The sequence below is a fragment of the Betta splendens genome, chromosome 19 (assembly GCF_900634795.4).
Source record: "Betta splendens chromosome 19, fBetSpl5.4, whole genome shotgun sequence".
Classification (NCBI taxonomy): Eukaryota; Metazoa; Chordata; class Actinopteri; order Anabantiformes; family Osphronemidae; genus Betta; species Betta splendens.
The window spans coordinates 4,787,010-4,802,209 of NC_040898.2; the positions used below are offsets into that span (position 1 = coordinate 4,787,010).

Sequence of the window (15,200 nt, forward strand, 5' to 3'; positions counted from 1 at the left end):
TTACTATAAATGCAAATGAGCAAATCAGAGATAACATTGTAATGCAATCACATCCTGATGAGGGATGAGGGGTCAATTGGCCAGAGATTGGCCAGGCCTGGAAGGACGGTTGTGGTTCAACACTCAGGTACAGAGTCCATGGGGTCAGTGAGGAGTAAAAAAGAACTGGTGTCAGACATTTCTCTTTTACTTGGCAGTTGTAAATTTTTGTAATTAAACTTTTTTTACTGCACTCTGAAATAAACAGCTTATAAGATTTAATTTCTCATACCAATTTGCACTTATACATTTTAATTACATTTTTAAGTATCTTTAAGGTAACATGTGTTTATTGGAATTGGTTTACAAACAGTGTTTTGTATTGAGAAATATTATATGTGCAGCTATTGCAATTGGACACATTCAGCCTTCCTGATGGATCGTCTGAGTGTCACCTTCCTCATGTATTTTAGGTAACAAATAAAACTGTGTATCCCATCAGGACTGTGCATATACTCCCTCTGCCAAGCAGTAACAATACTTTTAACATGGAATTGTAGTATGACAGATCTGATTCTGTGCTGCTTCTGTAGCAGCAAACTGTCCTCAGTAGGTTTATAATAAGAATGCCTTTATTAGTCCCACAGCGGGGAATGATTCTGGTCATAAGTTGTCTTAAATGCTTATTGATAAATGATAAAACCCTTTATCAGCAGGCTCTGTGATATTGTTAGGATTTTGCTGCAGCTTATTCAAAACCTGTCTTTTGCTACCCGAGGTTGTCTGCTAGGTCCACCATTGGCTGATACATGGAGAGACCCTCATCATCTTTCTGAATCAGTCTCTGCACAATCTAGCACAGTGGAAACCATTTGAAAATGTGTTACTACACTTATGACAACAAGACATAAAAATGTGTAACATGTAAGGTTGGAAATCAAAATTATTGTCACTGGACACACACACACACACACACACACACACACACACACACACACACACACACACACACACACACACACACACACACATATATATATATATATATATATTTATATTCAATACTGTCCCAAAGGGTACTGTTCAGGGCCTGATTGCTTCAAATCATTTCATTTCAAGCTTAAACTCTGAGCCACAACTTTCATTGTGCAAATAAAAAGTCAGTAGATCAGAAGTTGATAAATAAAAAGTCCTTCTCTGATATGTTAGTTTATTGATGTATCATCTTTTAACCTTTAATTTAAACCCCAAAATAGGGTTGCAACAAATCGACGAATCGAAAATAATCGATGACGGAAATTGATCGATTATGATTTACTGCGCAGCGCCACGGCAAAATAAGACAGCCGCAGGTGAAATGCCGGAGAAAACTAACAAAGTGGCAGCAGGAGGGAGGCTGCGCCCTAATGTCTTTATATGCGCATTAAGTATTAAACAAAGACAACGTTAACCTGCAAGTCATACAGCTGGTGGTTTGTAAATACTATGACGCAGGAGAACGTAAGAATGAAACACTGGTGTCCCGGATGTAGCAGCAGTAACAAACGCTGTTTATGCGTCACGTGGAGACGCTTCATTAAGTGCCGCTGTGTTAAAAGTTACTCTGTTACTTAATGTGTTCTGCCGCAAGTGTCAGCTGGCTGCGCAATCACGATGAACACAGTGATGAACGGCGCCGCCACAGAACAGCGCAACTTAAACGGTGCAGACGCTAAACGCAACAGCAGCATTAAAATGTGACGACATGGTTTTTAGTGGTTGTCACCGTTGCCTCAGAGCCAGAAGGAGCCTGTGTGGAGTTTACATGTTCTCCCGTGTCTTCGTGGGTTTTTTCCCACAGTCAGATTGACTGGAGCTGCTGCAGCTCTACAACAAAACTATGCTTGCTTTGTTTAGAGGCTTGCAGGAAGTTTTATTATTCAAACGCTGGATTTTGTGTTTTGTTTGAGATTTAAATAGTCAAAATCCAACTTTATGAAACAAACCCTAAGGGATTTCTAAAAAGCAAAACATGAAATAATATATTTTTAATTTTTTTTTTATCCGATTAATCGAAAAAATAATTGACAGATTAATCGATTATCAAAATAATCGTTTGTTGCAGCCCAACCCCAAAATGAGTTGCAAACAACAAAAATGTACTTGCACTGAGAATAATGAAGAAAATAAATCTTCTGTGGGCATTTATCTAAGCTGGGTTGGAAACCAACATGTAACCAGCAGCTGAGCTAAACCAGTGAAGAGACAAAAATCCACACTTATTTACATTTTTAACATGTAAATAAATCTTCCTATCATATTTTTCTAGTGCCCCAGCGACGTGCACTACTAGCATCCTTTCATATGCTCCAGTTTTTGAGCCAGTGCAGAGGACATGTCCGCAAGCAGCTCCTCCCTGATGTGGTTTTCCCTGCTCTGCAGCTCATGGATGAAATGCCCTCTCAGCTTCTTCATGTCTATCACACGCTCCACCAGCTGCTCGCGCAGCTCCCTCTGTGCCTCTAGGGGGCGACCCGCCCTGTTGTCCACCAACTCTGGCCTCTGGCCACACAGCAGCACGGCTCTTTTTAGCCCCCCAGAACCCACATCTAGGAGCTGATCCACAGTACAGGCCGGGCTCAGGCGGTCTGCATGGGTGAGCACTGGGAGGATGAATTCCATGGCTCCCTCTCCAAACAGCTCTACCGTGGCTCCGATTGCCTGGGTCAAATCCTGGTCGATCCTGCTGGAGCCTGGAGCCTTGATCACGACGAGGAAAGCGTGTGGTCCAGGACTAGCAAGCTGAAGACTCCTTAAAGCTTCTCTGGCTCTGCTCTTGATCCCCAGCGATGAGCCCAATAGATCCGGAGTGTCGACTACTGTAACCTCTCTACCATCCACTAACGTCCTTCGCTTGCTGCTCTGCATTAGTTGATTTTTTGGCACCTCTTTCTCACTGTTGCCCAACAACCTTTCAGCCAAGGAGGTTCGTCCTCCACCAGTGGGTCCAAGGAGGATGAATCTCAGGGCAGCTTTGGTGGGACTGTTGCTGGTCTGATCTTTGTCTAACTCCACTGTTTGATTTCCTGCAACATTGACAATGTCTTTACGATAAATAGGAAAGCGATTTGCATAGAATGTGTGATTTTTTTGCTTAAATGCAGTGAAACTAAAACTAAAAAATGAAGGCGACCAACCTGTTAATGTTTTGATGACTTCAACCAGCCACTTACATTTGGAGGAAAACGCTGGTGGTGGAGCAGATTACAAATCAGTGCATTTAACTTTTAATTACACGTTTATAATTATGTTGCAGATGCATTCCATAAAAACCAAACTGCTTTCTAACTAAACAGAACCACTTAAACTGCAGTAAGAACTTTCTCAAAGCGTCAGCACTCACCAATGATAAACCGCCATAACCGAGACACCAGGTTAAACAGATTCTGGATTCCTGAGACAGAAACCACAGAAAATAAGCACATAGTGTGGCTTTTTGGCTTCATCACTAAAATGTGAAACATCATGGTCACAATTGAGGGATGTACAGTAACACGTGTCCTACCACGAACTGTTCCTAAGAGGCGACCCACCCAACCCCAAAGAGCTGTCAGACCTGAGGCAGAAACAACAGCATACAATATTCTGGTGATTTTATTTCACATCATAGACAGTCATGTCTCATATCAGATTAGTTTTTTTACTGTAACGATGCAGAAGGTTATTCTTGTACAAGATTTACTACTGTGGCTCATAACTCACCAGTTAAAGAGCAGAAAAGACGAATTGGCCATCGGATTAGAGCTGGAAGGGCTGCAGAGTATTAGAGATCAGTTTTAGAAGCAAACTTGTGAGATATTACTTGGGTCAATAGTCAAACAACAATTTAGTTAAACATTTAGTTAAACATTCTCTACTGACTTATGACACATTCAGTTATTTATATTTGTCTTTGGAGCTGTTTCGACTTCTTTAACATACATGTTGAATAATCAGAGGCTGTGGAAAACAGAGGCTCCAGTAGATGGCGGCCATGCAATTTATTGGACATCTGGTCCCAAAACAGCTCTAATGAAGAAGAACCTCAGCCTTTCTATGATTCTGTATTTACGTATTGTTCTCCCTAAATTCTGTTCCTCTGGGCATCCACAAGTAATTCAAACATTAACATAATAAGAAAGGGGAAACATGTTTAAGAAATGGGCTTAAAACCATATTTCAAACAGGGACCGGCTTGGTTATTTCCTACTTTTTATCTTTTTCTAAATATTAAAAAGACCAGGGGCCTGGGGAGGATAGTTATGTTTTACAGTATATTGACATCCAACCTCATTATCTCTGTGGAGTACGGATCAATCAATCAGTAAAACAATATGGCAGATATGTTCCTGTCTTTAGAACTGAGTGACTGACTCTGTGAGAATCTGTAGAGTAGGTAGCCCACCACAGTCAGAGCTCCCATCTGGATGCCGTTGCTGTTTGGCCACCAGCCTAAACAGACACACACACACATTAGTCTTCAATATTGATCGCAACTTATCACAGACTCCATTTTCACCCAATGTAAAATCCAGAATGAAACAATTTAAATCACGCGAAGGTCCCGCTGATGAATACAAGCCTTTGTTTGTGTAAGCCTCTGGGCATTTCTTCCATTGAAATACTCTTTTTTTCTCGTTTATATGTAAAGACCGGTATCAGTTTCTCATTTATAAATCCTATTGATAGTGAGGAACAGCTGCTGCATAGAAACAGTTTACGAATTATTGACTAAAACTGATTATTGTCCTATTTTCAGACCTGAAAGCTGACAAGTTTATTGGCCTTCTCCTTTATTTTGAAAATCCAAACTGGAAGTAAATGGGATTAGCAGCAGAATTGCCGCTCAAGATTGCTGGGTCTAAGAACAGCTTCAGGTTTTAGCAACCATAAAAACAAAGTGTCACAACATGAAATAGCAGCTAAAGAAAGTTATTAACAGTAAGTCAAGTTGTCATTAGATCAGATAGATGTCAAGGTAGAAACAAACCCACAGTACATAGTCTGGAAAGTACTGAAAATTCTTCAACATTTGTTTATCAACTTTAGATTACCTGAAACAGCATTGTCAAAGTTGTCCTTGTCACATCGACACTCCATTTTTTTTTCAGCTGCCAGAGTTCAGTGACTGTCAGCCAGTGGCGAGCTATTGGGAACAGGCGAGAGCACTTCTGGATAGAACTTTCAATATAAAAGCCCTGACATAAGACCTTTTAATTAACATTGGCATGTGACAACACTGATAGATTAATAAAAGAATAAAAAAAGAACTCAGAAAAGGTAAACAGCCTGTATTTACCTAGTTTATAGTCTAGTAAACCTCTGTCAGGATCATCATCTTCAATTGGTTTGTCTAAACATGCAAAACCTGTCTCAGACCACATGGTCAAAGTCACACACAAACCCTTCTTCCTGTTCTTGTGGACTAGTACCTACCTGTTAAGTCTTGCTGTATGCTGCACAATGCAATAAAAGGTTCAGGTATGCAGATAATGCTGCAGTCTTGCCCTGGAAGAACACACCCTTATTCTTGCTACGGGTGTAACTACTTGCTGCTCAGGATGTATAGTAGTTAATAAAATTAAATCGAAAGGTAGAAAACTAATTCATTTATTAATAAAAATGCAGGTATCAACAAGTTTCATTACTAAAAGCCTTATGTTTACAGTACAGTGAGTTTGAAGGAACACAACCTTTGACAAATATTATTTCCCACTGAGTCATAGCTCTAATACGATCGCAAAGCTGCACGGAAGCAGCTCTGTACTTTTAGGAAACGTGGTTGGAGACATTTGTAGTTAAGTGAGAGTCAGACAGCGACCTCTTCATGAGCCCAGACGTGCAATCAGAGCATCAATCAGCTCCTGCTTCTTGGTGCCAGTGGTCCGAACCCCAAACTGCTTACAGGCCTCCTTCAGCACCGGCACAGTTAGCTTTCCCAAGGTGCCGTTCTGCACATGGGCTCTCAGCTCGTCCTCTGGAATCTCCACTTTGGGCTTCTTCTCACTTCCACCTCCGGCCTCAGCTACTAGATGTTTCATGGAAAAAATATTCAGTCCAAACATGATTAGATTATTACTGTAGGTGATATAGCTGAAATGTCAGTGGTGCTCATTAACTCCTGCCGACTCTGTATTGATTAGACCAAAACCAATCATAAACATTCATGCAGGAAAACCTGTGAGCTTTGACCTGTTTTGCGTTTGGCAGCTGTTTTGTTCTCTGCACTGTAGTTGGCAGGGTACACCAGATCTTTGAACTCCTCGACTAGAGGGCCCAGGCGACGGTCAATCTGTTCCACCTTTGGCACTGATAAACAGACGCAGGGAGACTAAAAAGGTGAGAGAAAGGCAAAGGCAAAGATTGCAACAGTCAATTTAGTAGGTACTCTATCTTACTGATGAGGTCCTCTGTGTCTTCTGGAGCCATCATATCCAGAGCCAAAGCTTCCAAGTTCCTGTAATGCTGCTGGATGACGGGGTTTTCAAAGGCGTCACTCCTGCATTTTAAAGAATAAAAACTGCTTAATAAAAAGGAATTGACAGGCAGCTTGGATTATGTTATTTATCTGTTATATGTTTAGCAAAGATCATCGTTTTGCTTTATTGCTAAAAACTAAAATCAATGTGCAGGTACTGGTATTTGAAGCGGAGCTTGGAGACTATCTCTTTCATCTTGTCTATCTGTGTTTGTGTGGCGGATGGGTGCTGCGGAGGATCCAGGGTCCGCATGTCGTCAGCATATGGCAGGAAGATGGCATTGAAACCTGACACAGACAAAGGTTCACAGCTGGTTATGAAGCTGTGGTCAGGTAGCATTGACCTGAACTGCCACATTTGCCCATCTTACTTTAATTCCAAATAAAACTGTAAAACTAGAGGGAGAGTGAGACAACTAATAGTGCTTCACCTAATCACATCTGGTTGCGTATTACCTGGTGGTGTGATCTGTACTTTTCCTTCGTCAACCTCTTCCTTCTGAGGAACGAGAGCAACAAATCGAGGAGGGTAGTTTCGCCTGGCGATGCAACGGCACAGAGCAAAGACGTCCTTTTCGAAGCACTTGGTCAACAAGGCAGAGAAGAGACACGAGCTGCCTGTGGAAAAAAAAATATTAATACAAACTCAACCTTATTGCAGACTGTAGTGGCAGCACTTTATATTCTTCATTTCATACGATTTGGAATTCTTAAGGGAAATAAGGGAAGTAACGGTCCAACTTATTGGCAGTCAACATTTCAAGCCTTCCAGACATAAAGAAATTAAATGGCCATGAATTATATTTGCCCTTGTATTCAACTTTTAAATAGGAGCCTCCAGACAGGACTAAAAAGCTGTGAATGAGCAAAGACACTTTTAAAACTTTTAAATTAATCTCTCTTTAATTTCATCCCATTAGATCCACAGTAATTTAAGCACACAGAGCTTCTATACCTTTGACCTCATCCTCCTCAGGATAGAGAAAAACAGCAGGTCGGATGTGGTGGTGCAGTTTGAGCAGCTCCATAGGTTTAAATCCAATAAGAAACAATCCAGGATCATCAAACTTCTTGATGGCGTCCACTTCATCCCGCTCCATCACTATCTTCTTTTTACCATACACCTACCGCAGATGAAATTACGGTCACAAAGGTGAATGCAGACAATCACCTACGTTTCTGTGCTTACAATAATGAAGTCATTGTAAGTCATAACTCAGACTTCAGGGTGACTTGTCATTTCATTAGTATAAAATTAAACTTGAGTCGTGCTTCCAAAACGGCTTCATGACAATCAAACAGTTAGAATTACATTTAGGTCTGGTCTTACCTGGGATTTCTTTATCTCACTGGGCAGCAGCAGACTCCCAGTTTGGGTGTGGAAGGTTCGGCTCTTGCTACGAACTGGTTCATTGGTTTCCCTGTTAAGTCTGATAGCTCCAGGTCTTCTGGCTGTGACAGCAGTTGCATAAATTCCCACTGCAACATTTATGCCCTCACCAAGACTCAGATTTAACCTAAAAACAACAGAAAAGCAAGAAAAATATGGTTAAAAAAGAGGAAGAAGCAGAGAGACACAAGCAACTCGTCACTTGTGCGTACCTGGCCATGGCTCTCTTCTTCTGCTCCTTGGCTCGCACCCTCTTCTTCAGGTCCTCCAATTTTTCACAAGGCTCCAGCTGCAGCCCCAACTCATTTTCATCCTCTGGTGGACTTACAATGTCACAAAAGAAGAGTGACACATCAAAGCCTCCAGGTTTCATCAGGTGCATCAAATCAATAACAACACCTAGGAGAGAAAGGTGAAGCCTCATAAAAAGCTCAACAGATTTATAACTGCAATATAACCATCCACACGTTCTAATGGCAGCTTGTGCTTGTATAAAAGCTAAATAATGCTACTATAGGTTTTCATGCAGGAACAGAAATCTTTGCCTCTCACACCTGTCTCTTTGAGGTCACTGGCCTTTGTGCGAGCCTGTCGGTCTTTTGTACTGTCACCACAGTGTGGCTCATCCCTGCAGGTGAAGATCATGAGCCTTTTGTGTGAAAGTCTAAGCTTAATGTCACTATAGAGGTTGGCGCAGCACCACAGTGCATCTCCTAATGAAGTCTCCCCACTGCCCATGGTCTCTGCTGCAAGATGGGCACCCTTTTCTCCTCGCAGGGCATCTACATCCTGCACTCGCTTTGCACCTGTAAAAAATAAGAATACAGGCACCATGTGGGCACGTGGGAGAACACAGATTTTGTATCTTCTTTAACTAAACCGTTCAGAATATGCAATATCTGATTGTAAATAATATCTCAAATATATTTATATTTGGTAAAATAAAACATATTTTGTCTTAAAAAATGTATTGACTAAAAAACAAAACATCAAGTTACATTCAAAACCTGTAACAATAATACTAAACCAACATTTGTGTTGGTAGGACTTGTAGATCAAGTGTGATCATATGCTGTTACCTGGTTCGTCAAGGTCATGGTACACATAAACATGCTTGAATGAGTTCCGGGGGTTTTTACTCTGTTCTGTGCCATAAAAAACCAGCGCCACCAGGTCCCTGTAGCTACTGATGATCTTACTGGTGTACACACTGCGCACAACCTACAAAAACAGAAGACACACATCTATAAAAATCTGAATGAGACTAGATGATTCAAGCTAATTCTGCAGCAGACCAGCTTACCTGCATAGTCAAGTCAAAGTTGGTCGGCTGTCCATCATCTCGTTTGATGAACATTTCCTTGGAGGCATCAACCAAAAAGACCAAACTGTCTCTCCCTGTGATCTTGTAGTCTCCTAACAGATGCACAGATCCAAATACTGTATATTTAATGTCAGGACGCAATCAGGAGCCACTGACCTGTAATTCTGTAAAAACTGCACTACATAAGAATAAAAGAACATGCTTTAATTTCACCTCCAGACTGCTCTCCTTCGTCCTGCTCTTCATCCTCATCGTCATTTCGGTAGTAGGAGGTCCACTCTGCCATTAGGGATGGCTTTGGTTTGGTCAAGGAGCAGAAGAACAACAGCCTGTGGCCACGAGATACAGAAATAATCTTGAACGCTGAAACGCTGCAGTTCCAGATGCAGCGCTCACTTATCAAATGTTGCCTATGTCCGATCCTAAATAACTTATTTATCGGGATCCTTTAAACTTAGTAGATTGTTTTATCGAGTAAGCGACGTGTCTATTTCACCTGTAAACACCAACCGTGCAAATAACACCGTATCTCGAAAAAAAAATATTGTTCATTCGTACATTGTTATTGTTTAGCTAAATTACACGCGTGCTCAAGTTTAGCCAAAGCAACCTTAGCTAGCTTATGTTCTAATGACCTAAAAGCAAATTACTCTGGACACTTTACTAGCAATTATCTTTTTACAAAGATACACAAAAGTGCATAAAATGAACACGATGAGGGGAAAATATATAGTTACTGTTAGTATGTAGCAGGAAACACACAGAACCCGTCACCGTGCTCCACTCTAGGTGCCTATTGCGCGCGCTCAGTGACGTGGAGGAACACGTAACAGCCCTTTTCCGGGACAGCTCGTCTCCTATAGGTGGCAAATCTGTCACTTAAAGCTTTTAACCAATCACCGAGAAAAAGGCGGGGCTTGATGCAGGGAGGCTTGACTCCGGAAAAAGTAACCACTCATACAGTAAACACTCAACTCATTGTTTACAGTCGGACAGTGACACAGCACCCAGCAGCATCTGCTTATATTACAAGTTTGTAAAGTTGTAAAGGAATTAATTTAACCGCTGTACTTTTTACTTATCACTATAAGTGCTCGCTAATATTCGTTCATATCAGCATTAGTTCAACGATATTAAAAGTTTTGTGCGCTAACGCCTGTTACTGGTCGCTAGCTAATCGGCTAACTTCTGGTGAATGGGACTCAGCTAAAATTACGGAAGTTACCTTTAAAGTTACCTCTTTCTTTCAACATGGATGAGGCCGGCCCTTATCCAGTCAAACTATACATCTACGACATGTCCAAAGGCATGGCCCGCCAGCTGAGTCCTCTCATGCTAGGTGAGTTTCTGAGGAGCCTCTGCAAAAGACAGTCCGTGACAGACCTGACAGATAATTCTGAAGACAACATGTGTGGTGATAATAGAAGTCTGCTTTTTGTTTATCTTCACAGGCAAACAGGTTGATGGGATATGGTAAGTGTATGTTTTAAGTCTGCTACCTTTTCGCACAATTGTGGTGAACAACTTGACTTCTAATAGAAAACTGCTTTTGTAATACAGGCACACTGCTATTGTGGTCCATGGAAATGAATATTTCTTTGTTGGAGAAGGCATCAACAGCTGCCCACCTGTAAGAGTCGACAATGGACCTTTCCTTCTGCTATATATTAAACACTGATCTTTATCTCAGCCAACATATATGTTTGTGGGATAGGGTGGCACCCCCTTAGGTGAACCTGACTCTGTCGTTGACCTGGGCTTCACTGAAGTGCCTACAGAGATATTCATGGAACATCTGACATCACTAGCAGAGTCCTCCTACAGGTACGATTGAAGTTTTAATTGATTCCTGTAGATCGGCTAACAATTTCTTTGTTTATTTGTTCACTACACTAACAACAGGCTGTTTAGAAATATTATATTTAATATACAAATAACAAATACACATTACATTCTAATACCAAAGTTTAATTTGTTTATTTTAATGTAAGTTATGCTTAGAAATATGTGTCTGTGCTCACTTTACAATATGTGTAAAGTCTTATTATGTATTACTCAGAAATGAAAGTTTTAATCCTGCTCTTGTTCCTGTTGGACAGTATCTGTCAAAATGTCTCTATCTTGTCTTACTCCTTCTATCACCCGCCCTCTTTCATTTTGCATTTATGCCTTTGTCTGCTCTAATCCTGTCTTCCTATGTTCTCCTTTTTTGTTTTGAACAGAAAAGACACATACAACTTGTTTGAGCACAACTGCAACACATTCAGCAATGAGGTGGCACAGTTCCTTACAGGTAGAAAGATACCGTCGTACATCACAGACCTGCCGTCTGAAGTACTGTCCACGTAAGTAACCTCGGTTGATACACTCCATTATTTTGTTCTTGCATCTCTAAAGGTCCTCTTACTTATAAATGAACAAATTTTACCACAGCATAACTCTATCCACTAAGGATGACTGTATATGTAAGTTTAAGATAATGTTGCTCGATGCTATTTAGGTGAACATATGACCTAAATACTACAAAACTACTAGAAACTATTAGAACATAAAATTAAACTTAAATGAGGAAAAGTATTTAAAGATATATAAAGTTGAAAATTTCCCCATTCCTCCTTGCTTCACAACATTTAAAAAGTCTGTGTCACAGAAACAGATAGCTTACAACAGCACTATAATTGCACAAGTGTTAGTTGTGTGGCTATTAATTCTCTTGTGGAGCTCCTTCTGCTGCCATACTGCAGTTGGTTACTGTGTCTGGTAGTAGTTCAAATGCACTGTCTGTCTGTGTTTCTACGCAGGCCGTTTGGCCAGGCGCTCCGCCCCTTACTGGACTCCATCGTTATCAATCCTGGAGGCAACAACATCACTGGACAGCGTTAGAGAGTGGGAGGACAAAAAAGGAAAGCAATAACAAAACAAAAGGCTTCTATACAGTAAGAGGGAGAGATTTATTCCCATTACTAACCATCATCTACATCCTCATTCTGATTTAAGTTTAGTTTCGATCCAGTATCACTGATTCATTACACATCTTTGGATTTCTGTTTCAAATATTTTTCTTATTATTATTAAGGTGCTTTATTATTATTACTACAGTTGCCTTTAAGTAGTTTAAATATAAAATGATGGAATGTTTAAAAGACCACATGGGTTTATTATTAACAGTATCATATATTCTTAATACAGGTATTTAAAGAGTAAGCTCTAAACAAATGGAGCCTGAATTATACCTTTTTAATGTTATCATTATGGCCTTCCCCCTCCCTTCCACGTCAGCCCAGTGCCCCCACATGTTTACCCTGCACACTGGGGCTTTATTCATTTAAAGTGATACATACCTTTCATACATCCAAGGTTTTGTGTAATCCTCTCAATCACAAAACAGTAGTTCAAACGTTAAATAGATTGTATCCAAGATTCTCATCGAGGAGCATGTAATGAACACGTAATATAGGAATGTGTTTTTTGTAATACAGGACCAATCATCTGTACATGTTTCAGTTGCCTTACATTTAGAGTTTGTGTACTTATATGATTGAGACAGGCAGGGTTTATGCCAAAAGCCACTTACCTTCATTAACACATGGGCATTAAGACAACCACTCTTAATAGCGTTTAATCTTTGTTAAATCTTGGCTTCAATAAAAACATGAGTTTGTTTGACTTAAAGTACTGCCTTTCCTATTCTCTATATACATGTGTGTATTGGCACACATATTACACCTGTTGTAAATGTAAAAATGCATTAGTAGGAAGGGGAGGGATTCTACTGTTAACAGGGCTTAAAGATAATCTGACAATCTGCACTTTGTGTCTGAAAAGTTTACATTAAAATATCCTTTATATCCTGAGGATACTGCTTGTGATCTGACTTACTTTCTAAATCTCTTGAAATAATGAATCTCTTCACCCCTCGTTTTTATGTTTGATTGAAGATGAATTGTCCAGTAAATTACTTTCCCAGTGATTATTTACTGTAGTAATGGGACCGGCCACAGTGTGGCACTACAGTTCAGTTTTCATGCCACAGTCGCAATTCGTGTATTAGTGCTTTCTGCAAAATATGACGATCACAGCTGCAGATCTTCGCTGGAGTAATCTTGATAATAGCTGACTTTTGGTGGGAAGCAGGGTTCACCTTGGACCCATCGCCGGCCCATCACAGGGCCACAGATAGTGAAACAACCATTCACACTCCCACCTATGGGCATCTGAGAACCAGATTTAAACAACTAACTGAACATATCTTGTACACTCTGGGCACTGCACAGTTTAAAAACCCTTCAATAGACACCTGTTATTTCTGACATCTTTGGTGACACACTGAAACTATTCTACTACTGTAAAAGTTTGTTTAAAGACTTTTCTTTAATATTCTGCCACATTCTGTAGTTTTTTTTAGTCAACCATTTGATTGAACACTACCTTGGATAAAAGCTGCAGTCTGCTGTTCAGTTGTTTTCTGCTGCAGGGAGCTTGGTGCATTAGCAGCGTATTATCCGACCCAATTAAGGTGTCTGCTGCTCACTTCACTGTTTTGCCCAAATGAATCAAAGGTCCAATGTCTTTTTGATACAAACACAAGTCAAACCAACGCTTTATATTAATTTATAGTCTTTAATGTTTCGATTTCAAAAGTGGCAGTGACTGAACAATCCTCTGTTAGAAGAATTGCTAAATAGAAAGTATAAATGAGTTGTGTTGCAATAAGATCATGTACATGAGGTTTACACACACTTTGCTAACAACTCAAAGACCCAAAGGATTCACTTGGTTCTCATTCATTTGACATTTCACATTTTCAAATACTACATTTTGTGAAACCCAATTTCTTCTTTAGAAAGACTGAGGTTTGTGCTACATTGTCGTTTTGTCTCACTGTGCTTTGCCCCTAATGTGAAAACCCACTTTCACAATGTGACAAACAGTACAGTACAGTATTGTAGGTCTACCTTAACCTCCTCTATTGCACTATACATATCTATATATAAATCCATAGTGCAAACTTCCCCACAACTGAGCTAACGTAAATAACTCAACCTTTCATGTTAGTAAAATCATCCACATATATTAGTATAATCTGACAATGACAGCCATTGTAATAAATACTTGTAGAACTTCAGTGACTTGATGCAGCCCTTATTATAACAAAATATATAGGTAATTACATGTAATAAACATACTTACATAGTGTTTATAAAGTACAGCACGTGATGTTTGCACTATATAGAACCTAAAAACTACAGTGTATTTGGAGACTGAAATATATTTTGCACAGAATGTGAAATATTTATAATAAATAGATGAAAATATTTTTCTTTTTCAAAGAACTGAGGTGGATTTTTGCTTTATATAGTGGAGACAACAACCAATTAAACATTTGAAGTGTTTGTTGAAGGCAGAAATAAAAATCTACACATTTACAGTGATTTAAAGTATTTTGTGCATTTAAACAAGTAGGTTTCAACATTTTTTCCACATTTTTTTCAACAAATTTTTTCAACATTTTGACACTGAATTATTGTTAATTAACTTCGTCCTTTCTTGACACTGGCCAGCAGAAAAACGTCTCTAGGTCAAAACAGATTTCTACAAAGTTAAAATAATGAAAACACGTCAAACTGAATGTTAGTGCTTGGATAAATATTCATCCATTTCAAGGTAATATACCAAAACAACAAAAGCTGGAGCTCTGTCACTTTATATGGGGAGTTTGAGTGAACAGCCCTTTTCATGGATCGAGATCTGAACATGGATGGTCAATTTATAGAGGTAACCTGTAATTCATTCTTTTTTTAAATAGAATTTGAAAGGCTTTTACAGATCAGACCGTGGATAGTTAAGGTGTGTTTGTTAGAGTGTTGCAGCTGTTTATATGCTGATTATAGGAACAATTTATATTCACTATTTTATTTCCAGTAGATTCCTTGTTTCTCTGAATTACCTGAATGGCACGACACTTGAGAAACATACTTTGTGAACTATAACTGTACTCATTCTGTATTTTC

The 15,200-nt window shown here is 39.6% G+C and overlaps 3 protein-coding genes across 5 annotated transcripts; 1 reads left to right on the top strand and 2 right to left on the bottom strand.

The window, feature by feature from the left end:
- Window positions 1–166: 166 nt before the first annotated feature.
- On the bottom strand, window positions 167–5,446 carry LOC114846197 (GTPase IMAP family member 9-like). 2 transcript variants are annotated; one of them, XM_055504186.1, is made up of 8 exons: window positions 5,297–5,446; window positions 5,052–5,143; window positions 4,372–4,449; window positions 3,721–3,771; window positions 3,524–3,574; window positions 3,362–3,412; window positions 3,156–3,206; window positions 167–3,044 (listed from the first exon to the last, which is right to left on the bottom strand). In XM_055504186.1, exons 2-8 carry the CDS (start codon window positions 5,095–5,097, stop codon window positions 2,308–2,310), a joined length of 1,065 nt encoding a protein of 354 aa, XP_055360161.1. In that variant the 5' UTR covers window positions 5,098–5,143; window positions 5,297–5,446; the 3' UTR covers window positions 167–2,307. The 2 variants fall into 2 exon arrangements, with proteins under 2 accessions (XP_055360161.1, XP_055360160.1); XM_055504185.1 differs by having other exon boundaries at window positions 5,052–5,195.
- Window positions 5,447–5,591: 145 nt separating this feature from the next.
- Window positions 5,592–10,039, bottom strand: xrcc6 (X-ray repair complementing defective repair in Chinese hamster cells 6). 2 transcript variants are annotated; one of them, XM_029134988.2, is made up of 13 exons: window positions 9,927–10,039; window positions 9,403–9,518; window positions 9,169–9,281; window positions 8,945–9,086; window positions 8,420–8,671; window positions 8,078–8,264; window positions 7,806–7,992; window positions 7,431–7,599; window positions 6,932–7,093; window positions 6,634–6,763; window positions 6,396–6,496; window positions 6,190–6,306; window positions 5,592–6,022 (listed from the first exon to the last, which is right to left on the bottom strand). In XM_029134988.2, the coding sequence occupies exons 2-13, from the start codon at window positions 9,473–9,475 to the stop codon at window positions 5,823–5,825; spliced, it is 1,833 nt and encodes a 610-aa protein (XP_028990821.1). In that variant the 5' UTR covers window positions 9,476–9,518; window positions 9,927–10,039; the 3' UTR covers window positions 5,592–5,822. The 2 variants fall into 2 exon arrangements, with proteins under 2 accessions (XP_028990821.1, XP_028990820.1); XM_029134987.2 differs by having other exon boundaries at window positions 5,592–6,025.
- A 104-nt stretch (window positions 10,040–10,143) lies between these two features.
- Window positions 10,144–13,044, top strand: desi1b (desumoylating isopeptidase 1b). The gene is made up of 6 exons (XM_029135048.3): window positions 10,144–10,528; window positions 10,641–10,662; window positions 10,750–10,819; window positions 10,904–11,013; window positions 11,412–11,534; window positions 11,991–13,044. The coding sequence occupies exons 1-6, from the start codon at window positions 10,441–10,443 to the stop codon at window positions 12,070–12,072; spliced, it is 495 nt and encodes a 164-aa protein (XP_028990881.1). The 5' UTR covers window positions 10,144–10,440; the 3' UTR covers window positions 12,073–13,044.
- Window positions 13,045–15,200: the final 2,156 nt, after the last annotated feature.